The sequence below is a fragment of the Rhinolophus sinicus genome, linkage group LG02 (assembly GCF_036562045.2).
Source record: "Rhinolophus sinicus isolate RSC01 linkage group LG02, ASM3656204v1, whole genome shotgun sequence".
In the NCBI taxonomy this organism is placed as follows: Eukaryota; Metazoa; Chordata; class Mammalia; order Chiroptera; family Rhinolophidae; genus Rhinolophus; species Rhinolophus sinicus.
In genome coordinates, this window is record NC_133752.1 from 92,661,686 (window position 1) to 92,689,431 (window position 27,746).

The 27,746-nt window shown below is 37.0% G+C and overlaps 1 protein-coding gene across 1 annotated transcript in view; it reads left to right on the plus strand.

Moving 5' to 3' along the window:
- Positions 1 to 27,746, plus strand: part of MALRD1 (MAM and LDL receptor class A domain containing 1) — a 541,690-nt gene that overhangs the window by 499,285 nt on the left and 14,659 nt on the right. The window contains exons 37-38 of the mRNA XM_074324842.1: positions 12,584 to 12,663; positions 12,758 to 12,854. Coding sequence (XP_074180943.1) covers positions 12,584 to 12,663; positions 12,758 to 12,854 — 177 coding nt within the window. The remainder of the gene's footprint in view (positions 1 to 12,583; positions 12,664 to 12,757; positions 12,855 to 27,746) is intronic.

Consider the following 27,746-nt stretch of genomic DNA (forward strand, 5'->3'; position numbering starts at 1 on the left):
TCTGTTCCTTCTCCTCTTCCTGAGAATTCCTCCTCTCCTCTGTCACCCCTTCTGTCTGTCAGACACCAGCCTCTCCTCATCTCCTGAATTATTGACAAGCATGCTCTTGTAGCTATACTTTTAAAAACATGCAACTCTCACTCATTCCCACTGTCTGTTCCTGCTCCCAACAATTTCATTTTCTCCACTCCATCATAAAACTTCTCAAAAGTGTTCTCCACAGCCACAGTCTCCAGTTTGGTCTTTCCATTGACATGACAGTCTCTGTGATTCGACCATAGACATGGTTACTTAGATATTTGTTTATTGTCTTTCCCCACATCCCCCTCCCTCAGTAAAATGTTCACTTCATGATGTCAGGGCTTTGTCTTCTGTATGGCAATCTCAACACTTAGCATTTAGCACCTGGCACTCAATAAACATTTTTAAACAAATGAATCAAGTATAAAATCTTATTTCAAAAGGCCACAATGATATTTTTAGAAGATGTTTTAGTACATAATGTGCAGTACATAATATGGAACATACAGTGTGACAATTACTTGAATGAATTTTTTAAAATCTATGCTTAAAAAAAACCCTTTGATTTACTATAAATATGTGATGTGAAGCAAATGAAAATATGAATATCATGATTTTTGCACAATCTGTTTTTACATTATATATATGTATATAACATGCTGCAAAAATAGCTAAATATTTAACAAACACAACTAATACGTGCTATGTGTCAGTTCTCATTGCCTAAAATTCTGAATTTCAGAGCATATGTATTTCCTGTGGTGAAGTGCTCAGAAATAATTAAAACTGTGTACATTTTTTAATGGGAAACGTTGCTCTATAGATGGGGTGTGCTAAAATCATCAATCAGGGTTTATTGTAACAGAAACAGCTGACACCTAAGGAGAACTTAAGGTAACCTTTCATAAACATACATCAGCATCATTGGCTGGCTCTTTCCTTGTCTTTTTTCTTTCCCCCCCCCCAAGTTCTCTCTCCCCCTGTGCACCTATAGTATCCCAGTGCAGGTGGTTAATGACCTCGTATTTTTTAAATATGTCACATTTTTAAAACGTGAAATAACCCCTAACAGAGTCATTTTTCTTCCATTGCTGGCTACAGCTCCCTATTCTTATTCCAGAGAGCCCTCCTCTGTGCCAACTGCAGCCAGTCGTCTAGGGTACCATCAGCACCACGTGTGGCACATTAGGGACCATCTTCATTTTGTCCAAGGGTGTGAGGCTGTAAGAGATCACCACGTAATCTAGCAAGAGAGATGTATAAACAATGGAAATATATGCATATCTATCTATCTATCTATCTATCTATCTATCTATCTATACATATGTGTATATATTTTTAAAAAAAATACAACTGTCTGCTGTTTAGACTCCCTAATAGAAAATTTTTTCCTGTATTTTATTGTGAGATTTTTGCACATCTTTGAGTGAAACTGATCTATGATTATGTGGGTTGATTTAGATGTAGCTTTATGAAACAAATTAGTTTATCTTAATCATTTCATATATTTAGAAGGATATATGTAATCTGGGAATTATCTGTTTATTAGATATTTGAGAGAAATCAACAATACACTGATCTAGGCCAGGGAATATATTAGAGAATGATTTGTTAAGAACAACGTATTTTTCATTGTTATTACCCATTTTATATGTTTAGAAGAGTTTATATAACTTAATGGTTATTTATTCATTAAGAACTTAAGAAAATTCATCACTACAGTGATTTACAGGTAGAGTATTCCTGGAGGGAATCTGTTGATAATTTAGAACTATAGATTTTTCTACTTATAATTTTATTTCTCTCCCACAAGGCCTTCTGCTCCATATACAGTTTGGTTTGCCTTTTCCTCCTGGATTTTAACTGCATATGGAGGGAAGAGGCAGGTTTTACGAAATCCTACAGCACAGTATACTCTTGTAGTCAGTGTGCTGGGAAAGTATGGAGGATTTTGGTATCTATAAGTGACATTGTTTCGTGGTTTTCATCTGTACATAATGCTTTTTGAGGTTCTGTTATTAGGCAAATATTAGCTCCTGAAGTAAATTGAATATTTTTTTTGTTTTCTGAAACATCATGGATAGCATGAGAATTACCTTTTCTTGAAACTTGGAAAGACCAAAACAGCAAACTAGTCTGGTCTTGAAGCATTTTTCAATATTATATGTGTTACTGAACTATTCTGGATTTCTACTGCTTACATTAATATTGTAATTTATGTTATTGCAAAATTATTCATTTCATTGACTTTCTCAAGTTTCATTCATATAGTTTAATATATGTGTAAAAATACACATAATACATAAGTAAATTTATTTTATGTACATTATACATAATCTATATACGAGGAATGACAATTAAGTTCACGAACTTAAAAGAAAAAGTGCTACATACCTCATTACTGATTATCACTATGGTCACCTTCGAAGTACTCCCCTTGGGAAGCTATGTACCGATGCCAGCGCCTAGTCCACCCTTCAAAGCAATTTGGAACTCTTTTTCTGGAATGGCCATCAGAGCTGTCATCATAATACCCGTGATGTCCTAAATGTCATCAAAATGTCTTCCTTTCACGATTTCCTTTATCTTCGAATAAAGAAAGAAGTCATTGGAGGCCAGATCAGGTGAGTAGGGAGGGTGTTCCAACACAGTTGTTTGTTTACTGGCTAAAAATTCCCTCACAGACAGTGTCATGTGAGCTGGTGCATTGTCGTGATGCAGGAGCCATGAATTGCTGGTGAAAAGTTCAAGTCGTCTAACTTTTTCACGCTGGCTTTTCAGCACTTCCAGATAGTAAACTTGGTTAGCCGTTTGTCCAGTTGGTACAAATTCATAATGAATAGTCCCTCTGATGTCAAAAAAGGTTAGTAATATCCTTGCAACAAGTTCGCGAACTTAATTGGTAGACCTCGTATATTTGTATATTAATGTTTATACATACCTATATGCATGTGTGTTCATGTCTGCACAGAATTTCAGTAGTAACAAATGCAATGAAGTCAAATCATTTGGGTGAGCCAATTGCTAGAAACGAATGGAGACAGATGCTAGCAGTGGTGAATCTTAGAAGACTTGTTGATTAAGGCCTCTCTGAAAGGGTGTAACTTTAACTAAGATCACAATTCTATGGAAATACAAGCTATCCCAAGATTTTGGCAAACTGCTTCCCTGTCAGAAAAAGTAGGAAACATGAAGTTGGTGAGACAAAAACAAGCTTAGTGTGTTTAGGGAAGGGCACTGCCATATTGCAAGGGAGTGAGTTTGGAGGCCAGAGAGCAAATGGTCTGACAGACATTGATGCTCCTTGAACAAGTCCCAGCAAATACAAACACTCAGTAATTACTCACTGAGAAAGAGTGCAAAGTTTAGACATTTTTTTCAATCTGATAGAAAATCATTAGAAGGTTCCCTGTTTTGTATTAAGCCAGTAAAGGGCCTTGCTACTTTGCCAAAGGTCAAAATGGGGCGTAGACACCCATGGATTCTCACTGTGGCTTTTGGGGGCACCCTGATGAGGAAGTTCCTTCCAGATCCCAGCTGTTCAGTGCTTGTTCTCTCTCATTTGCAGCCTTACCATTTCATGCTTACATATGTTTTCGTGGGTATTTTAATGTGAAGGAGAGAAAACATGAATAAGGTCTTGCTGGAATTAAGAGGTCAGAACCTGTGTTTTCAAGGAAAATTCTTTCATCCGTCATATGATAACAACAAAAATTTTGAAAGCCTAGTCTTACTTGTACTGTAAAAAATGCCTTTACCTTCTTCTTGTTAGAAGAAGACTAGTTTCTATTGACTCACAGCCCATTTTTAACTATCCAGTTTGTCAATTATTTAGTTTCCTTGCTACTTCTTTTTTTTTTCCCATCCAATTCCAGGGAAAATCACTTCATAACAATTAGAAAAAAATCAGAAATGGAAAACTCAAAACATCAACTTTAGGAATTTTATTTATTTTATTTTATTAAGTATCACATCAGCTACAACAGCACACCACCGTGTTTGAACAGAAGGGAAAAAGAAGAACATTTTTATCTGCTTTGTTTATACTCTGAAGTAATTAAAGTTGCTTCTACGGTGCTGTAATAATTTGACATAACTTATGAATGTGCTTCCTTCCTACATTTACAATTCCATCCAACCTGACTACCAATTCAAGTGGAACTTGCAATAAAAGTCAGGCAGGAGCATGTGATTTGCATTTTAAAATGCTCATCCCCTAAAGACAGAATCTGATAATAAAAACAGCTTCAGTGAGGAATTGGAATATAGTACTTCACAGATATTCATTCCTAGATACAATGACAAGAACACAAGCTAATCAGTTCTGAGAACCTGAATTCACCATGGACAAAGCCGTTGCTCTCTGGGTGTCAGTTTGCTCTACGTAGATTGGGAATGATAACACAACCTCAAAGGGATATCCTAAGGCACTGATTCTCAAAGTGTAGCCCCAGACCTGCGGAATCAGCATCACCTGAGAAATGGTTAGAAATGAAATTCTGGGGTCACCCCAGATGTACTGAATCAGAAACTCTGGGGATGAGCCCAGCAATCTATTGACAAACCTTCCACGTGATTCTGATGGGTACTAAATTGTGAATGACTGTTAAAATGATTAAATGGGATAATATATGTACAAAGTAATAGTGTTTTGATAGCTGTAATACAGTATCCATTTGTTAACTACCATTATTGTGCTGATAGTAAATCGTTTCAATAAATACCTATAAGCAGAATTGTACTAATTGGAACATAAGAGAGTGTAACAGGTATAATCCTTACCTTCAAAAAATTTATAGTCTAGAAAAGATTTATAAGGAAAAAAGACCATTGCAATAGTGTGTGCCAAGTGCTGTCATAGGAGTATGCAGATTTCCTACGGGGCCGAAGATGGTATGTTTAAGTCAGGCAGTTATGTGGTCTGTGTCTTCACAGATAAATATGAGTTAGCCAGATTGCGAAGAAGTGAAGCCATCTTCCAGCCATTGAGAATAAGTGTCCTGGGGAGTCTTAGAAATGTGAAAGAGTGTATCTGTGAAGGGCTTCCAGTAAGAGGAAAAGGAGCACTGAGATTAAACCGGCTGTGGCATCAAGGAGCCACGTCAGAAAACAGCCTCTGTGTAAAACCGTTTCATCTGAGCAGGAATCTGGAAGTCGTGGGAAAGTAATAAGGGGTTTGAATCAGGGAAGTTAACTATGGGACATCAGTCTGGAGGCGGGAAATCCAGTTAGGGGCCTGCGACAGTACTAGAGAGATGAGGGTATTTGGTCACGTGGCCAAAGTAGGATGGGGCAGGAGGAGGCATGTCTGAGGCAATTTGGGGGTATATTTTTAGATGGAACTTCTATGGTTAAGATGATGAGTGGAGAAATGGACATGGGAATGTAGAAATTGAAATTTAACCTATACATCTTTTTTTCAAATAAAATTCCTATCTCTTTCTGGTGCTTGAAATGTTGTATTACAAAACAGAATTAAAGATTTCCTTTAGTTTTATATTTGTTAGGAAAAATACAATCAAATATCTTCTCCCCATTATCCCGAGTCAGTGAAAAGTACTGAATCTGGTCCTCTAATTTACATTTATAATCTCTTCTAAATTTGAATATGCAAATCTCAACATTTTTATGAAATAACCATGCCTCTGCATTAGCACTTAATTTGTCCTTTTGTTACTTTAGCCCTATTTGAAGTCCAAGTGTTTAAAAAAACAGAGAAAAACCCCTGCCAATTCCCACCAGATTAATCCATGAAGACATGCTTAGAAAATGTGTGGCTCTTCATTCCTTTTTCCTGGCAATGAGACACATGAGCTGGGCCCAACATACCGATGACAATAAGGATGGGAGGAGTTTTTGTTTCAGGTGTTAGTGAGTAATGAATGGGTGTTCCCAAGCATACCTGGAAATAAGTTGTTCTTTCATAACCCCTTGGTTATAATCTGCTAATAGCAGAAAACCTGTTAGAATTTAGGAAAGATTAGGATGTTGGCTCTGGATGAGGGTGTCTAATTATATTTCATTTTTCCCTTTCCCCTGTTTGTGTTAAGAAAACAGGCCCTTATGCTTGGGATGGAGTGGGACGCTTATCTTTCTCTTTCAGGTGGACTCTCCCTAATACTTCTAAATTTTACAAAATATGTTGGAGTTAATTAGTCATGGAGGAAATTAGTCCAAGCAAATTAATCACCAGTACTCAATGTGGAATTCCAGTGCTTTGTGGCTCAGAGACTATTTAATGGCTTCTCTGGCTTTCTCATTTTCTGTTAAATGAATTCACCCATGACAATAAGGATGGCTTGTTAAGGGCTCACCTCCATTGCCCTGTTCTCCTGCTGGCACAGGCTCGGCACACAGCCCTGAACACACTTGGTCAGAGCCCTGCTGAGTAGGGACAGCACCACCCTCTCCCCACTTGGAGTTTGTACTTCCAGTGGGTAGAAACCTTGGACCGTGTGGCGGAGGGGATGTTCATTGAAGACACTGAGCATCTTCACCTGCTTTTCCTTCCCCTACCTGTGCAACTGGATCAAGGACCTCCAGGCATATTCATATGTAAAAATGTTTTTTAAAATAGTGTCATTAATAAGCCATAAAAAACAAGCTGTGGCAATGGCTGTTTGCTGCTTCATAAGTTTTAACCAAAGCTCATGTGAGGACGGGAGACAGGGCAGTTGTGAGATACCAGCTCCCTGGAGGGCCCAAGGGCACAAGGTCAGCAGGGAATAGTCAGGACCGTGGTTTATACCAGAAGGCAAAAGACTGCGTATGGAAGAGCTTGGTATAGATAACACTTCACAGTCTACAATGTACTTTCATATGCATTGTTTTATTTAATTCTCGCACACATTCTGTGTGGCGAGTTGTAATTCTTACTGTTTATAACAGGAAACTGATGTCATTTGACTCCTGAAGCCACATAGCTAGAAAGTGGCAAAGTTTAGCCTCAAATTCAGGTGCCCTGACTAATCTTTTCCTAGTACCATATCTGCCTTGTCAACACACAGAGATGTTTCCCAGACAAAACCTAATGTGATAAATGGACATTTTCAGGTCATTAAGACCAGAAATTTCTCCTAGTGGTGCTCTCCTAACAGATAAAAATTATAACGTTAACTACCTTTATAAGAATCTATACTCCAACTTTGGGAAAACAATGGGAAGCAAAACCATTTACTGAACAGAGCATTGCCTGAAGAGACAAAGAGATATAGTTTAAAATCTCATTCAGAATGTGCCCCCGGGTGACTTACTGTTCAACCCCACTGTGCCTTTATTTCTTTAACTATGAAATGGGGAAATAATTTCTATTCTGTAACATTACTGTATTATAAATCCTATATTACAGCATTTAGAATATCATTGAGTTTCAGCACATAGCAGGTATTCAATTGGAATTCCTATTGGGCTTTATATATTGCAGTTTTCTGAAGCATGGAATGTAAATGTAGAATGATGCTGGCTCCTATAAACTAAAATTATATACATGAATTTAATAATCATAACATGTTGCTATAAAAACACCTAATAAATAGAAAAACAAGTCTACTGCTACAATGCTAACTTATAAATCTAATCTGAAATATATTTAAAATACATGCTGCTTCTGAAGGGATTTTCCTTCTACATCCTTAAAAAGTGCAAAATTACAGTAAGTATGGTTGAGGAAATACAGTGTAATAAAGAATTTGGAAAACTAGAGGTTAATTTAGGATCACAATAACAACTTACATTTGAACACATCTCTCCAGACCTCACCAATTATAGATGATTTTTATATTCTTGGATGACCAGTTTTTCTGAAACATTGTTATATAATGCATATAGATAAAGACTTCATTCTTTGGAATAAATATTTAATATGTAAAATGTGCAATCTCAACTATACATTTATGGGACAGGTGATATTTAACTATATCAAAATTACAGTAATATTTAATTATATCACCTGTTCCATAAATGTATACTTGAGATCGCACATTTTTCACTTTCTAGACCTGGGAAAATAAAGATTCTTGAAGGAATTCTTTCATCCTCTCCTTTAGCACTTTTCTTTACCTTTATTATCTTTCACATATTTTATTTCTACTTTGTATCTCAGTTATTTTTTATAATGTGTCTTTTGTTTCCTCTTTAAGTTTCTACTCCTACAAATTCTCACACGTGTCTTGTCCATCCTTTATATATCTAGTAGAGTTTTCTTGTACATAGTAGACATTCAATACATATTTTATGAATAAGGGATCATTGATTTAATGAAGAGAACTTAGGGTTCAAAATGGAAGAGTAGGAAAACTAAAGTTGTGTGTGTGTTCTAGTAATAGAAGACCCAATTCAAGCAGCTCAAATGATGAAAGAATTTATTGGCTTGTGTAATTGAAGAGTCTGAATGCAGACTAGGCTTGGAACATGAACTGATGGAGAAGTTAGCAATACCATCAAGGTTGTTCCTCCGTTTTTCAATGATTTCATAGGCTCTGTCTTCCGATTTTATCTTCAGGCTGGCTTCTGTAGTAAAGTGGTAGCTTAGAGGGCTCCATGCTTCCTTTTCCACATCAGAGTCAGAGAAAGTAGTCTCTTACCACAAATATCCATCAAAATGTTCCCCATAGTGACAAAAGTTGTACTGGACAAACTGATTTCCATGCACTCGTATGAACCAACCCGTTGATTAGGAATGTTGTGTGTTAATAAACAGGGTCTTGAGACAAAACTCTATACCAAGGAGAACAAGATAACCCTAGAGATTAGGCTGGAATTCAATCTCAACAAAATCATAGAAATGCTTACCGTGTGATGGAGGAAAGAGGGAAAGCCCGGTGGTTGAATGAATTCAAGGGAGACATTAATTACATGCACTGTAATTGGATAGTGGTTTGAACTTCCATAGTTACAAAAATAAGGTTTATACTCATTAGGTATATGAAATAAGTAACAAAATGACAGCCCCATATTAGCTCAAAATAAATCAGATTTTCCTCATATGCATTTTGCTTTTGGGTACTTTCTGGAAAAAAAAGTAATTTTCTTCCCTTTTGTCCAGCTTAACAGTTAATTTTATTGGTTAAACTGATTCTGACTCACTATGAAAACACAAGACCTCCAAAATAATTACATCACCTCTAACATTTATTTTCTTTCTTCTTGACATTAAAACAGAACAAACAAGCTTTCTAATTTGGATTGCGGTATCTTACTTAGCATAGTATTATATAATGCTTATGGTCTTTATGTATCCTTTTGGATTATATAAGAGGTAAAAATCACAATTGTATTCAGTCTTGTTTAGTCACAAAATAGCTAAGAGATGACCTAGTAAGGGCTGTTCTACTCCTTCATTAATTGTCAAGCAGATAAAATGAATTTCATTGTCCCATTCTTTTAGGCATTTTATTCTTGGCATCAGACAATTATGCAGCCCTCCCAGCACCCATCCCACTATAACAACCACCCAGCTCCCCACAGCTCTACCTAGGGTGCCCCACTAGGACTGGTCTTTGCTGGTTGGCATCTGCCTAGCCAGAGCACACTGAATTCCACTCTATAGCTCATCTATTCTCCCAATTTAATGGTGTCTAGAGCTCAGACTGCAAAAAATACTTTGAACATTGAATTATCCACAGACCTGGTTTAATAAGACAAAGAAAGATGAAAATGTACGTTAAATATTCTTACTTGCTTCTTTCTGCAACCCAACAAATGTTTCTCCTTTGTGGAGAGGGATGAAGGAGAAGGAAGAAGGCGATAAGAAAAAGATTAAACTGAAAAATGTATACATGATATGATAATTTTTCGAAATTAAATGTCTGTATGGGTTATTGTAGACAGCTGACCTTACGGAATTCCATGATGCATTGTTGAAAGCAAAAGCCAGTTAGTTACAGAGACATGTAGATGCTTCTATTACAGTAAACACACATAACCCATATATACATAAGTGTGTGTGTGTTTGTGTGTGTGTGTGTGTGTGTGTGTGTGTGTGTGCGTGTTCTATGAGAAGGTGGAAGGAATGGAAGACATATTTAGCTGTTATATTAGTTACATCAGGTGGATGAAATTGGATATGAAGATGAAGGGCTGTGTTTTAACATATATTTGTGTATAATTTCACTTATTACTTTAAGCACGTATTATTTCAATCTGATAAACATTAAATGAGAAGGAAATTATGGTTTGGGAATCACTTTAGAGATTGCAAGGAACAATTTGTTCATTTATATTCAGATTTGTTGACTGGAATTATTTTGAACCATAGATTTCACTGTCTAATTTTTAGCTTTCAGTAATTTCTATTCATATTTCAAAATTAATTTATGTCTATTAAAATTCACAGATGATAAGCCCTCTTGATAACATGTATAGAAAACATTTGGTTTCAAGATGGCAAACTGATACACAAAATATATTTAAGTGGAAACTTTTTGGGTAGTATACTAAGTTTCCTCTAAAATAATCAACTTTAGAAGAATTTTGTAGTATAAATGTCTAACTCAAAATTTCATTCATATTTCTTAAATTCAAAATTTTCTTAGCCAAAAATGACAAAATTTCAGCATACTTTGAAAGTAATTTTGGTCCTGAAAGTACATTCCTTTCTATTACTTTTCTCATGTTAGTTGATAACATTGTACCACTTTGATCTATTCTTTAATATAATCTTTCTTTAGTAAAATAAATAAATAAATAAAAATTCAGTGATATGTACTTAGGTATCTATTAGAAAGAAGGTTGTACATTGTTATTTTTATAGGTAAACTTGTATCAGTCTAAAAACAAATTGCCTGTCTTTATTTTTACTTTCATCCATAGTATCTATACCTATTTTTGTAAAATTAACATCAAAATTTTTTTCAGTATACTTTGAAAAATATTTTTTAGTAAAAGATTGTCAAAATAAAAGTTCACTTAATACTCTTATTTGTTCATTACCAGGAGATACGTATATATGTACAATATATGTATATATACTTTTTCTATGTATGTGTATATACACTATATATATATGTATATATACTATGTATATATGCTATATATAGTATAGTATTTATACAATATATAAATACATATATGAAGATAAATAGAGAGAAGATGGATAAACAGAAAGATAGATAATGGATAGATAACTTTCATACTGTTTTTCCATGTAGTTTGGATTTTCCCCCATTATTTTTTTAACTGGTATCCCAAGATACTGTCTACTGAAACTGATCTTAATGGGCATATTGAAATAACTACAATTTGTCTAAAGTGACGATTACTATAGTCCTGATCAGTGAAGTGGCACTTTCCAAATCTAAAGGAGCCCAGTTAACCCAGTATGAAAAAGTGTCCCCTATCTCTAGGCCACACCAGAGTGTGCACATGTGAAATACTGACATTTAGAGTCCACTGTCAAATGAGGACTGACAAGAAATATATCCTAAATGTTGTGAGAATGAAAAAACAAAAACTCCTATCTTCAACAATTCTAATTAATTTTAATTTCAGAGACATTGAAACGATCAAATTGTCTTAAATTTGTACCTTTTAAAGAATCATTACTAAGAAAAGAAAGCGTTCTTTTGAACCTCCTTGAAGCTCTCAGCTTTTTTATATTTAACAGAGTTATTGCTTTTGTGAAGGAATTACTATTGAGCATTCCAATTTTCAAATTCAAAAGAGAGACTGAGAAAAGCTGTAACAAATGTGTGCTGAAGAAGCATTGCTTCTAACACACAGCTTTTAAGCACGCATATTCAAAAGCTACTTTTTAATCCTATTTTGTAGCATGTACCATGAACTTGGCAGGAAATTCAACTAACCCTTTCTTGTATCCTATTATTTCTGGTAAACAAGAATGTGTACACATACTTTCACACCCATTCGCTAATACGTACCACCAGAAATATTCTGACACATTTACTGCTTAGAAATAAACCTCATCTCCTGTGGAGGCCCAAGCGAGACTCCATCTGTGAACTATCTGAAGACCATCCACAGCACAGGGGAAGCTCCCAGCGTTATAAGTTTCAACATGTATGTCCCCAAGTAAAGCAAATGTAATGAAATTCTATTGGTAATCCTAATACTTCTAGTGAGATTATTAACCTGATTCCAAATCTATGAACTTGGTAATAAAAAATAAATATGCTCTCTGATTTATATTTATGTTAATCTAAATTGAGTATTCTCTATCAGTGTATGAAAGAACTTAAATCAGATCACTATTGAAAAAATGTGCTAGCGTTTGGCTTTGAGACAAATGATGAGTAAAGCAAAGCAACATGGAGACTGGTGAAAAGCAAGTCCATTTTTGAAAACATAAAAGGAGCCTGTGAAAACCAAGTTCCCACCTTATAAAGTCAAGAAGGGGATAAATATTTTTTTTTAAATCATATTGCACAATAATCTTAAAATAAGGAAATTTAATTTGGTTTTTCCTTTGGTTTAACATTTTTGGTTGCTTATCAACATTACCCACATTTCTGGTATCTCATTGTTTATTGACATTTATCCTTTTATTCCATGACAATACTGCTAAAATATTTTGTTTTTTTTCTATCATGTTTTATCTCATTTCCAGATGTGGGCAAGAATGGAAAGGAAATCGATGCCACATCAAAGTTAACCCGCCTACTGCAGATTTCTCCTACACTCAAAATAGTAGGTGACATTGTGACTAAACCAATCACTTGGTTTTTGAGTCTCTCCTATTTCTGACTGCCTGTTTATCTTTTTCATTGGTTTGAAATTCTAGGCATATGGACTCTCCTAGGTATTGGATTTGCTTTCCTGATGACTCATATTACAGTTGCGGTCTTATGTTTCCTTGCGAACAGAAAAATACCAGTAAGGTAAGTGAAGCTTTTGATGGCTGAATAAAAATCTACCATGGCAGAACAACCTTCCGAAACATTGATTTCATTTGCTGTGTTTTCCTTTCACCTCACTTGATATGCAGGTAACTTTAGTGTTTCTGTACTTATAGATCTTTCTCTGGGCAGAAAGCCGGAGCTACTTAAAAATCACTCTTCTTTTTTTTTTTTAGTAAACAGCCTTAGGTTGACTTTTCAGATTATGTTAGGAACATTTTTGATGACAACAAAAAAGAGGACATGTCATTGTCCACAAATTAAAAAGATATGAGGGGACAGCTGTGCACTTTCTGGTGGTGCTCAGGGAAGGCAGCAGACCTGCAAAAGACACACTTTCTTGAGCTGCCCTTGGAGGCTGAACTCCAGGCACCAGCGTTCCAGGCCAAGACCCCCATGTCCTATACAGTGCACAGAACAGAGGCCAAGGGCTGCTGTACCTGGAGAAACTCTGCAGGCTGCACTCAGGCGTAACTCAGGAGACCTCACAATCCACAGTCAGGATGCTGGCACGTCCTACCCCATCCGCATCTATCCATCACCTGTATGGGATACAGATCACCCCATAATGAAAGTGATTGACTTTTCCATGAACCGAGCAAGATAAAGGCTCAGAATAAGATTTAATGAAATTTTAAGAAATTGAAGACATGCCTCACATCTTGCATGCTGAGTCTGTGGTCAGAGACAATCCTGATGTGTCACCGAGCACTGAGTAATTGCATTTTCATTGGTGTCAGTGGTATGTGCCTCCACTGGATGAATTCTTCTCAGATCTATAGCTTGCTATCTTGTTAATTAGCAGCCCCCAAACTGGATCTATTCTAGAACTATGGTGTTCATTAGAAAAAAAGATATGACATTTTTAACCCATTGCTGTCAAGAAGATCTTACTGATCTATGATTCTTTACTTATTTCTCACCTGCCTAAAATCTGCCAGATAATGTGGATGTAAACACGAATGAGAAGCAGTCTGCACTTAAAGGAGTTTGTAACCTAGTGGGGAAAACAGACACAAAGCTACTAACTGAAACACTGGTTCTGTTCTAGAATGGTTCTGTTCTGCAGAGAAGCAGAAATGGTGATTACATAGATGGATGGATGGATGGATGGATGGATGGATGGATGGATGGATGATAGATAGATAGATAGATAGATAGATAGATAGATAGATAGATATCCTATTGTTTCTTTCTGTGTGTATATGCAGAGGGCACCCCCGATATATATATACATTTTTAAATACCTTCATATAGTCTATAACATGTTATATATTATGTAATATATAACATTAATATGTTATTTATTATGTAAGTATTATATCAATATATAATATTAAAACATGTTAATGTAATACATTAAGATACCTTGAGATTGACATATATCTCTATATGTAAAATATGATATCTTAATACATTATATTAATGTAGTGTATATTAATTTTACAAATTATACTTGTTAATATTAATTAAATAATAAATATTTTAATTATACTAATAATGTAATTAATAATATTAATATGATACATTGAGATAGAGAGAGGTTTATTTTAAGGAATTGGCTTGTAAGGTTGGGGCTGGCAAGCTTGAAACTTGTCGGGCAGGCCGGCAAATCGCAAATTCAAGTTGAGTTGATGGGGCAAACTTGAGTCCAAAATCTGCCAGGCATGCTATCAGGCTGGAAACACATGTAGGGTTTCTGTGTTGCAAACTTGAGGCAGAATTCCTTCTTCTTTGGGAAGCCTCAGTCTTTGCTCTTAAAGCCTTCAAATGATTGCGTGAGGCCCACCGATGCTATGGAAGGTAATCTGCTTTACGTAAAGTGGGTTGATTGTAAATGTTAATCACACCTAAAAATACCTTTACAACATCAAAATTAGTGTTTGAGCAGGAACTGGGCACACAGCCTAGCTAAATGGATACATTAAATTAGTCATCGCAATCTGAACAAGTTGTCATACTAATACAACCAGCAAGAATACTCAAAAAGAACCCTGAATTTCACACCTTCTCCAGATTCGTGTTGGACAGCTTATACCATTGGGGCTTTGGAGAGACCTCCCAGGCCAATATGGGTGGCACTATGACACAGCCTGACAGAGCCACCTCTCCTTTCTTTCTCTCTTTCATTTCTGTCATTCGTCTTCAATATGACACTTCCCCTTTCTCTTCAGTCCTCACCTTCTTTCTTTGCCAAGTTATTTTTGTTTTCTCTTTCCCTATTTCTTTGTTCATCCCCTTTTAATATTTCCTAATACTTCCTCTGTCTCTCTGCCTTTAAAAAAATTATAGTCTCTTCTTCTGTCCTTCATCCCATCCCTTATTGATGGTCTCCATAGTTTGCCTCTATGTCTCCTTCCCTTCCCACTCTGCATTCCCCACAGGAGGTGTCATTCATTTTCAAGTTTTCAAATGCTGTCTGTATGTTAATGGCTTCAAATCTTCTCTCTCTCTCACTGAAATTCTGTTCCATGTTCCAGGTACATCAACGATTTTCTAGACTTCCCAGTAGAATTTTTCCAGACTCACTGACTTTAACATGTGAGACATTAGTGCCCATTATTTCCATGCCCTGTAACCTATCTTTGAGGTCCCAAGAATAAAGGGTAACTTCGTTACTTGAGATGGAAAGCTTAGATAGATCTGCTTTTATCATCCTACCAGAACATGCCAAAACTCCTACCAGACTATAATAACTCCTCTTGCACAAGATTAACAAGAAATTGAGTAAATTGTCTACATTCTACAATTAAGAGGCTCCCAGTACCACACATTTTAAAGAGCTGCCAAAAATTACCAATAACTGGAGTCAGACACAGCCCACTGAGGCTTCTAATGGAAGCAGAACCTTCTAGACTGCTATCACCCAATCTTTCATTTCTCCAGTCTGTGGAAAGGGAGGGATGAAAAGAAAAGGCAAAGAGTCCTGGAAGTCATTGTTTTTGGAGGTGTACAGTGTTTGTAGTGAGAGGTTTGTACCTCTTTCCCAATAAAGAAGGGAGGAAGCTAGCATCCATTTGGTACTACCCAAAGCCAAATGATGGAAAGACCCCAAGAGAATCAATGGTTAAAATTGGTGAGGTGTAGGGGGAAAAAAAGTGCCAAATCTTAGTCCTGTGTTGCATCAGAGTAGAGTATAGAAAAAATGTTCTTAGGAGTATTTGACATATGTATCTTTGCAAACAGACATAAAGACAATTTTTGGTTCAGTGTTCTGAAAGTGGGTAGCCCTGGGAGCGTCCTGTACCAGACGGTCTTAAAAGAACTCTGGTGTCATGTACCTGTAGACAATAGGGGAGCAAAAGAGGTATTGGGAATTATACTGTATCCCAGTATGCACAACCCCCCGAACGTATGCAAGAGAACCCAGAGTTTCCTTCTTCAGTCCATTTGAAGAAGTTCCAAGAACAGAGATGAATTGGAGTTGTAGGATTGTTCAGGCAGCTGTCAGTTTGGCAAGGTGGTGCCCCTCCTGAAAAAGGCACTGGGGGCAGAGCTGAGCTGAAGTTGGACGCAGCTGCCTTTCTTTTAAAAGGTATTCAATAACAGAAGGGGCCTAAATGAAGTGCACACACACACATACACACACACACACTCACACAAAGTTCATATACCATTACCATAAAGGCCACAACAAGAGAAGAGTGAGAACTACACACACCCATTGTGCAATGGGGGAAGCGGTCCTTCCTAACAATGGCAGGTGACTAGTTACTAAGAAGAATCCAGCCTCCCATTTCTCTCTCTTTTCTGTGTCCCCACGATAGAGCTAAGCCTTGAGAAATGGCAGGGTGGAGGCAGGAGTGTTTCAAAGCCAGGTCATGACCTCCATTCTCTACCATGATCAACTCTCAAGTCTGAAATGAGGATAGGGCAGGAAACAAGTAGAGGTTAGAATCTGATATTACTTGGTAGCTTTAAAATGGATTGGACTACGTTTTAATCCCTCAAAAGTAACTTTTAATCATTAAAAGTGACAATAAAGTTATGAAATTTGCCCAAGATATGTGAACTGGACCAAGAAGGAAGAATGGTTGATAGAACATGGTAGAAATAAATAACGGCAAATACATGTATATATATACAGTTTCATGTTTTTAAACTACCTTATTGAAACATCTGAATCAATAATCAATCAGTTACCCAAATCTTAGTCCCTACTCCTGAGTAGAGGCGGGTGAAGTCCAAGGCTGGCGATCCAAGCCATAAGTATCTCTGTCTCTGACCCACTGATTCACGTGTTTGTGCTCTTCCCTCTCCTTAGCACCTTCTCTTCTGATTTCCAAAATCTCAAAAGGTTTTATTGCCCATTACTACCTAAACAAATACCACCCAGGACTTTATTCTCAGTCATGTTAGTGATCTCCTGAATCGCCTGTTGCCCCCCTGCCCTGGAAGCCACGGGGATGAAGAGAGAGGAACTCCCTGAAAGCAACCTGGCTGGCCCCAGCCCAAACATGGGGCAGAACAACCGCAATTACCACCGTTCACCCTGTCAAGGTCTACAGACTATGCAGGGTGCTTACCCTGAGGCCTTGGAGCTTCTTGAGGGTGTGTAGCACAAATATTAATAATTTCAAGGGAGTCATTTTGCAGATGCTCAAATTTCATGTATTCTTTTCTAGACTGAGAAAGGTGCGTTTGGCCTGCCACCTTCTCCTTTCCTGGTTATTCTTTCACAAGTATCCTCCTCTTTACCTCACATCTGTCCTGATTCTTACCAAAATAAATTACCTGTGAAATACCCCTTGGAGGGACAAATAGAGGAATAATCTGAGAATGTAGCCCCCCAAAAGAGACTCTGGTAGTCAAATAAAATATTTGAGATAAGCAATATTGAAAGGGAAGCAGAAGGTAAATCTTTACCAAGTTTCCTCTCTCTCTCTCTCTCTCTTGCTCGCTCCCCCTCTCTCCCTCCCTCGTTCTCTATCTTTCTCCCTCTCTCTCCCACTTTCCCTGGTTCCCTCCCTCCCTCCCCTTTTCCTCCCTCTCTCTTCACTTAAATTTTGAAATCACAATTAATTGAGATGACTGCTTTGGCTCACCTTTTAACACATCTATTTGAGTTGAACAATGAAGCCTGCCTGTTCCTGAAAATTCAGTTCGATTTGGCTGATTGCATAGAGAGCAGGGTTGGCTTTGTCCCTTAGGTTGGATGGCAGACAAATTCCATCATGTTAAGGAGCTCAACATAAAATATTTCAGAAATTATATCTTTTGAAATTTAGATATTAACTTTAAAATGTAAAAGGAGGTGCCTAGTTTTTCAAAATTATTTTAGAGAAAACTCAATGTTCAAAGACCACTGCACCAAGTTTAATTTTCCACCTTTCACACCTGATCCTTGGAAAAAGTCTCGCCATTCCCCCAAAGCATGTGGCTTTCTGCACCCTCTGCCTGGCAGATTTTTCCAACCCTGTATAATTTTTTGATGCCAAGCAAAAATTTCCTGGCCTCCCTTTAGGGTTAGTCACTGAGCTATCAGCATGTCATCCTCAAGAAGACAGTGACAACTCTATGATGTAGTTTGATTACTTAACTACTTTCATATTAACTGGTCCTCATCTTTGCAGCCCCAGTATCTGATATTGAATGCATAACTTTCATGTACCCAGGACATGATTGTTGAACACTTTTCATCATTTACTGAGTATTATCAATACTTCTGAGCATCACCAAAATGTTCCTTATTTCTACTGATCATATTTGCATAAAAAAATGTTGTTCATCAAATTTTTTAAAAAGTCTTTTTGCATGAAATTATTTAAGCCACAAAGCAAGTTGGAATGTTTGGCCTAGAGTCACCTTGAAAATAATACCAAAACGTTGAGATACACAAGAATTAATGTTTGGCCTAGAGTCACCTTGAAAATAATACCAAAACGTTGAGATACACAAGAATTAATATAAGCAGGAAATTCATCACCCTCTCTAAACAAACCTTAACCTGAAGATTTTTCATTAGATTTTATAAAAAGATTCTATAGCATAAGAGGCCCTTCAGTGACTTGAAAGAAACATTGCTTTATTATTCGTTTTTAAAGCGTAGGATGGAGCAGTATATTCTCAGACATTGCTAAGCACAGCAGTGGGCCTCTTAACATTGTTTTTTGAGATCCAGTTTCCTGGATTTTATTGTACATTCTGTCACCTTCTCTTAGCTACTTGCCACCTAATGTATTAGCAAGGACATGTTGATGGCAGACGAAGAAAGCAACTCAGACTAGCTTAATCAAAATAAAGAATTCAATATCAAAATGCACCTGTCTCCTAGAGATCAAGGGTAGGGATAAATGAGGTAGGGCCTCAGGGAGGCCTGGGCTCCATGGAATTTTTCACCTGCCTCTCATCGCTGCTTATTTTGGTTTCTCTGCTTGGTCATTCTCTCTGAAGACATATTTCTTCTACTCACTGTGTACATAAAAATAAATAAAAAATAAATAAATAAAATAAAATAAAATAAAATAGTCACTTAGAGAATGGATGCTAGTTACTCATGTCTTGATATATGTGGAGAGACCAAATATTTTGTCTTTTTGTCCCCATTTCATATTCCAAAAGAGGAACTTCTGATTAGCCCACTTGGGTCAAGATCCCATTCGTGGTTAAATTAACTATGGATGAGATGTGAGGCAGGGTCAATAGTACAGACATGGCTGCAGGGACCCCCATATCAAGGCACTGTAGTGGTGGGGATGGACCAAGAAAGGGGTCATTGTGAAAGGGCTCTGACAGGTGTCTACTACACCTGTTTCCATTGTCTAAACTCTACCAGGTTTTTATTCTGCCATATACTTTAGAGGAAGCAACAAATATGGCAGCCTTCTAGAGCTGTTTGTCATAATAGAAAGTAGATAATCTGATAATCAAAATCTATACCTAGAAATGAAGATTAAAGAGTATGAGTAACTAGTGGACTCTTTATTCTTACATTACCTGCAGCCACATAATACCCACTCTTTTCCTATTTTAGACAGTATCAACTTTCCTGGGAAAAATTGTCAATAAATAGGTGTTTTTCACCCTGTCTTGTGGCACTCACTCCAGAAGGATTGTGTGCATTTAATAAATACACTAACAAAAGTTGAAGATAAACATTTCATGTCGTCGTGCTGAGAAATGAGATGTCTGTGTGAGGATTTTTGGAACAGTTTAGATTTGGAAATTTCGTAAAGAACTTCGTAGGATGGTAAATAAGCGTGTGTAACAGTAGAAAGATTACTGAGTAGGAAATTATAAGACCTGAATGTGGTCTTGGGACTGCCACATGATCCCATTCCACAAATGTATATGATGACTTCCTGTGTGCTGGTCGGGAGAGACCGCAAGGCTACATAAGACGATACCCCTGCCTTCTGACTCACACTCAATTATAATGTATGTTTAACTCTGATGAGTGTAATGGAAGAAAAGGAAACCAAAATACTTTGGGAGGTAAAATGGAAGGAAAGAATGATCAAGAGAGTGATTGTTGTTTATATTTCTGATAAGAAAGAGAGGCAATTAGGATCCCAAAAGCTGGACCAGCTGCCTATAAGCCCTGAATATACAGATGTTCTTGTTTGAGATGCATGAATGAGTGCGGCCCTGACCTCCAAATAAAGTGTCTGTCTCTATACTATCGTCTGTCGGTCAGACCCTTTCCCACAGCTAACACCTGGTATGATAATGTGGAGCTTTGGAAGCAGAAGTTTAGCTGACCTTCTAATTTGAGATCCCTGGAGAGGCCTCACCTGGGCCCAGCAATGCATATTTATCCTTAGCTGCAGCCACAGAATACCTGCTGTTTTCCTAGAGAAATCTTGCTTTACGCGTGCCTTAAGGCATTCAGCTGCTTTTGCAGCTAGAGTCACCAGTGAGCCCGCTCTGGTCCCAGAAATGAATATTTAGCAAACTGGAATTCACTGACGGCCATGACCATGGTGGTCTCACAATGCTGGCAAACCTTTGCTCTCTCTGGTGTGTGTCTGCCCACAGAGTACAGCTGTTAAGATCTGTAAACCTAGTTCCCCAAACTCAGTCCCTTGTGCATATAATGACCGTGATCTACCAGGCCTGCTAAATGTTTACTTTGAGCAAGAAAAGGGAGATTGAGAAGAGGAGTTCAAAATCTTCTCCTTAAAAATGGGATTGGACCACATTTGATAATTCCTCCCGTCCCCCTCCTCCCTCTCTTTCTCTTCCCCCTCCTCCCCCTTTTAAAGAGAAGCCTATGCAGCCTGTTCCCTGATACTTTTATCCAAATCCTCACCTTTGTTTCCTTGTCCGTGGTAGATATGGCCCATAAGAGAGGGCTCAAAGGGAAAAAAAATCTTTTGTCCTAAGCTGGGCTGTCACATTTCTGCTCCTCTCAGAAGAGCCCCACTTCCTGCCCTGTGGCCAGGGAGGTTGTGAACTCGTAGCTTCTCTTGTTCAGAGTGGAGTGAGTGGTGCACAGGGCAAGTCTTGATCTAGCGCATGGAGGTGATATATTCTGGGGAGCCAGCAATTCAGATGGATGAATTAGGAGGGTTGCAAAGAGGAGGTAGCATTTGTAGCAAGACTTGAAGGATGAAGAAAACAGGTGGAAATGAGGAAAGGGGCTTCAAGAAAATTTTAAAAATGTGGAAACTCATGATGTCAAACATGGCTCACATAGCTGTAAAATATGGGAGAAGTAACAATAAATTACACATAGAAAAGCATGTAGCAGAGCGGTGGTTAGAGGATTTTGAATGCCTACTATGAAGATTTCAATTCATGAAAAAAAAAAAAATAGGCTGAGTGCTTAATCTTCTGTCTGTCCTCCAGATCTATTCTCCACCGTCTCCACCGAACATGATGGGAAAGTATAGAAGGTGGATATGCAGACTTGATCTTTATGGATTGCATTCACAAGCTCCCTTGACGTGTGCATTTGTTATGTTTGGCCAAAGTGGGGTAGCTTCAGGAAGAAAAAGGGGGCACTGGGCATTCATAACCCTGGCTCCCTCCTTCAGTGGAATTCTTGCTGGCTTTTAGAAGTGATAGGTCCATAAGGGCCCCCTATGCATTCAACAGCTACCTGCTCCTATACCCCTTCTTGCTCCTCTTTCCCGCTTAGGGTGTAACAGGCCAGATCAACTCATTGGCCTCACTAGTGCACCATCTTTTACTGTCTCTCTACATTCTGGCCATAGCTTTGCAAATTGTCACTTTATCAAACACTGCTCAGATTTTCCACCTTGAGCATGGTGACTATTTCCTGCTAGGGCCTTAACTGGGACAAGCCTAGAAAGTGTTTGAAGCCAAAGAATGACACGATCATATCTTTTAAAAAAAGACTGCGTAGCATGAGGATAGATTAGAAAAGATGAAGAAAGAGATTGGTGGTCTAGAGGACATAAGCCTGTTCAAGAGGTATAGATGAGAGGCTATGAGAACTTCAACAGTGGTGATTGACTTAATACAGGAAGTGAAAAAAAAAATCAAGTGTCAAAGTTGATTCGAGGGTGTTATTCCTAGGTGACTGCGTGGTTGATAACTCCACTAACAGAAATCCAAAAACCCAGGAAGAAAGACAGGTTTGAACAATAGAGAAGAAAACTATTTTGGTACACTACATTTTCTTATGTATAAAATGAAGGACTTTAATTCAATCAATTTTCCCAAATTTCTATCATTTATAGGCCACCCCCACAATTTAGGCCTTGACTAAGTATTATGTTTACTATTACTTTTATTTATTTATTTATCTTTAAAAGGCTTTTTTTTTTTTAACTTAGTCCTCTCTTAAGGAATAATATTCATAAAATCATTGGTTTAATGTGCCATTTATATATGTTTATTATGTCTTTAATATAAAATATTAACTATAAAATTAAAATGTTCATGTTGCCTAAATTGCTGTTTCTTATAACCAATGTTTCACCTATGACATAATGAGAAATGATGATTAAATTATTTTAAAGTTTTTCTCCTAGCTCCAAAATTGCATGATTCAAATAGAATATTGAGCTTGGTTCTTTGGGCTCTGAGTATTCCCTGGTTATGTTGTAACTGCATTAAACCTGTCAGCTATGAGGGAGCCTATAATCTGAGTAGCCTTCTAACTTTATCTTTGCATTAAAATTCCCCGAGACTGTTAATGCTTATTTTTTTTAAAAAGAAAAAAATGCCTATTTTAGAATTCAGGATTAAGCCAGACAATTGGCCATTCTATCTGTACGGTTGTCTTAACCACACAAGTGACTGATGTTTGAAAAAGACAGGGTCTGTGACTCAGTTGTAATTCTCTTCACTGATAAATCTCTGGAAAGCAGGGATGGAATTGTCTGTTCATCTTGCATCTTGCCTAACACATGGTGTGTGTTTCATAAATAACATGTAGAGCCGATGAAAAATCAGATGGCTCGGATCTGTAGATCTGCAATAATACCTCGAAGTCTTGGAAGTCAGGCCCTATGGGCTGATTATGCACAAGACATAGAATGAGTGGTGCCAACTGCCATGTTTCCAGAGCAAATGGCCAAGAAAAACGTATTGGTCAAAGGAAGGTGGAACAAACTTGCAGAAATGTTCAGTTTACTTCTTCCTTCACCATAAAAATAAAACATAAAAAGGGAAGACTTTCACAAAGGCAAACCACAAAGGTGGGGTCCTCTGCATCTTTCCAGGTCACTATGGGCAGAAGTAACCATTCCTGCCTCTGAGCTTCCAAAGAACTTGGTTCCCAGCTTGTTTTTCACTCATCAAGTTGACTTTTGGGTTGATACCTCCCATAACAGAGCTTGAGCCTCTTGATGGCAGGGTCCTTGTCCTAGTCTTATGTACATACCCAAGTTCAATCAGTAACAGCTGGAATTCATCTCAGTAAATACTGGTTAAATCAAATTTCTCAGCCTATCTACAATAGGATGTTGGGGTCCAAATGAACAACTTATATTCCAAAGCAATCATTTACTTGGCCTTAATGCTCCAGAATTTATTCATACTAGAATCCTCGTAGATGACTCTAAAAGTTAGGATATCATTGTTGGGTGTTCTTGAAGAACTTCCATCCAGTGTGACTGAACTTCACTCCATTCTGTAGAAGCTGAAAGCACATGAAGGAACACCAAATGGTGCTACGTGTGTGACCCTTGGCAGACTCATTATTTGGGTCCATGATGGGCTGCAAAATCAGTCCATAATCAGAAGCTTAAATCCTAGAATATTAATGAAGGACATTAGAGTACCCAAATCTTCAAGTACAAGCATTCAACATCTATGGAAAACTGAGTATCAAAAAACCTGGGCACTTCAGAGAGGCAGGAAATTGAATTTAGTTAAAAGAGTAACTGTGTTCATTTTTCGCAGTTCATACTAGACCATTTATTGCGTTGGTGCAAAAGTAATTGTGGTTTCAAAGGTTGAAAACAATTGCAAAAACCACAATTACTTTTGCACCAACCTAATAATTTCGATGTCCATATGTATGACAGATCTTTCCCTGAAATTTCTGAAAACATTGCCTGGCATCTGTCAACTTAATCTAATTACCAATTTTGCTTATAAAGCTATTATTACTATTGTTCATTTTTTTATTATTTACTGGAATGACATTGGCTAATAAAATTGTATAGATTTCATGTGTACAGTTCTATAATACATCATCTGTATATTGTAGTGTGTGTTCACCACCCAAAATCAATACACAAACTCCTGTATAGTTGAACTATTTTCAAGAAAGTAGTATTCATGTTTATCATGACAAAAGCAGAAATTTTACATGAATCTCAAAATGATTTGCTATTTTTTACTAAATATCTAGTAGATTTTAAATAATTAATTCCTTGATTATTTAAGTCAGACATTATTTGACTAAACAAAATCACTTTACACACAATGTGTCTGGAATACAAGTCTTGAATAATCCCAGCTTCATTTGGTGTGTACATGTGTGTACATGTGTATTGTCATCAGAGAAAGACTCCCAATAGCCTAAGAAATGAAACCTGTGTAAAAATTTTAAAGAAACTTGACTGTATAACAGCCCCATGTTCTAATTATTTGACCTGAAGATAGCCATGTCTCCATACAGGTGGACTGTTTGGCAAGGATAGTCCCCAGGGCTTTTCAGCTTTTTTTTCTCAGTTCACTAATAATCTTACATAGCAAGGAGACAGCATTTCAGTCCATAATGTATTTCGATGTTGCATTTGTTTTTTGTATCCAAGCCATCAGAGTAGATGAAAGTGTTGTAGAAACATCAGAGTTGCTCTTTGAAAAAAGGTAATTTGTTTAAATGAGGAAGAACAGATAAGGAGATACACATTATTAGTAAATCATGTAGCTGTACCATGGCATTCAGCAAATACATTCGGCAACTTTGGAGAATCAGAATTCCAAGTGTTGTTTTATCAGTGTTACTAGAGGGTAGAGAATTTGGAAGTGGGGATGATGGGAGCAGCTTCATAATTTTTCTTCAGTAAGTGCTTTGCTTTCCTCCTGATGGATTCTTTTCTGCTTTCAAATCATATTTCACACAATTTCTCTTTTAAAGCATCCTTAGGGACACTCCTACAAGTTCAACAATGTGTTTACTGTGTTGGAATTTCTAGCTCACTAATGAATCAAAGGACAGCCTAACAAGAAAACTTTAATGAACAGCTTATTTTTATCTTCATGAAAAGAAACATAAATCAAAAACTGTTAGTGATCCATGTATTTGTTGGCAAACATTCATTAAGCACCTATTATGTGCTAGCCAGTGTGCTAGGGGCTAGGAATATAAAAATAATACTTTACACTCTGGTGGTGGAAAAGGCATATAGAAAAGCAAATAATACCAGTTCTTCAACAAGCATGTAATAAGCACTGGAGAAACATGGGTCAAAGAGAGACTGACTTTGCTTCGGAGGTGAGAATAATACAGTGGTGACGTTAAAAAAGGATTTAGTGAGGAGATGTTGCATCACTCAAGTCTGAATTCATGGATTGAAATCTGCCAGATGAAAAGGTGGAAGAGCATTTCAAGAAGAAACAAGCACTTGTGTAAAGGCACCGGTTCTGACAGAGAACCGTGTGGTTGGTGTAAATAAAACATGGGTCAGATTAAAAGGAAAAAAAAAGGAAATTTATAAAGAATCAACAGGGAAAGATTATTTTTAAGAGATTTGCATAGAAAGCTAATTGTGCATTTCTGTGCTTATAATTTCTCTTTATGTTTTAAAAATAGTTTGTTTTAAAATGACTACAAGAAAAGACAATTTTATTTCTTTTTTTCCATTTTGTGATATTATAAGCTGAATTTATTCATACATCCAAGGCAGCTTTAACTAAATGTATTAAATCCAAAATAGGGTCTATTTAAAGGCATTGGTGAATATTTGTGAGTCATAACAAAATAAATTCATTTTTCTAGATGGATTCTCACATAGCGTTGTCAATTTTAAATCATTTAAAGAGATTTAGAAAGAATCAAGTTGCTAGGTGATTGCTGAGGGAAATCACAAAGACTGGTAATTAACTTCAACATTGCAATCAGTTTCAATCAAACAGATTATGTGTCTAAGAGAATTCAATAAGGAAATTAGAGTGAATTTTCATATAGTGCAATTTACATGAAAAAAACATTTGATTCTTATGTGAGAAAGTTATATAGTACTTGGCCCTTTCCAACAGTGGGACTTTGAGGTACCACATTCATAAGGAGAAAGGAAGAGAAAAGAATATTTTCAGAAGGGGGAGCTAGCAAAAGTAAATGTCAGCCAAGCCGATGAGTATTTACTCATATGTGGATACCCAGTGTTGGTAGAAGAAAGCCATTCTTCTTGTGGTGAAGAACCAGTTCTGTTTTGGTTTCTTGTTTTCAATCTATCACATACCAATGCTTTTGTAAGAATTATGGGGAAAATGAAACTAAAAGGTACATAAAATACTAGTCCAAATTTCCTATTCTTAGCCTCAACAGACATAAATTGACTTTCAAATTGCTACAAATATTCTAAACACCGGTTCTCAATGTTTGTATTTATCGCATTGTGGAACAATAAACAGAATAAGGCCAAACTATAAATAAATCATAATCTGAGTGGCTCTGTAATTGAGTACATGGCACATGCTTGGGACTCAAGTAATGTTTCCTAAAGAAATTGTAAAATAAAGACTTTAGCTCTTCCCATAGGAAGTTAAGATTCAGGTGGGAGAGACATGAATGTACATAAATAAATGCAGCTAAGCCATTTTTCTAGACAGATTCTTCCATAAGGTTGTGAACATTAAATTGTCAAAAAGACTTACAAAGAAGCAGGTTGCTAGGTGATTGCTATGGGAAATCACAAAGATGGATAATTAACTTCAATATTGCAATCAGTTTTCAACTAAAGAGATTATATGTCTAAGAGAATTCAATAAGGAAATTAGAGTGAGTTTTCATACAGAGCAATCTACATGGAAAATATGTCATTCCAATTAAAGAAAGTACTATACGACCTGGTAGGAAAATGCACAATGCACAGTGGAGTACAGCGAAGAAGTGGTGTGTCTGGCTCCCGGGCTGGCAATGATAATGGCTGTCAAGGAGAGAATTTAAGAGCAAAAGCAAGAGTTATGGAAAAACATGACCCATCCAAAACCTGTAAGTATTGCAGCAGGGCTGGCAGGTAGATTTTGAGAAGAAATATTAAAAGAAGAGAGTCAGGAAAGATGGGGAAAGTGAACAGAGGACGTGAATCGTCTCTTTTAGGCAAATGGTTTAGAAGGAGCTAGGGCAGGGTGCAGGTGAGGTGCTCATGCAGGGAAACACAACGTGATCTTTTCCCAATTGTGAATCCATCACCCCTACCTCAAGGTTCTGACACACAACAACCTAGTGAGTAGAATTTGGGAAATACAACAAAGTGCCAGAAGAGAATTTAAAATTATATTGAAATG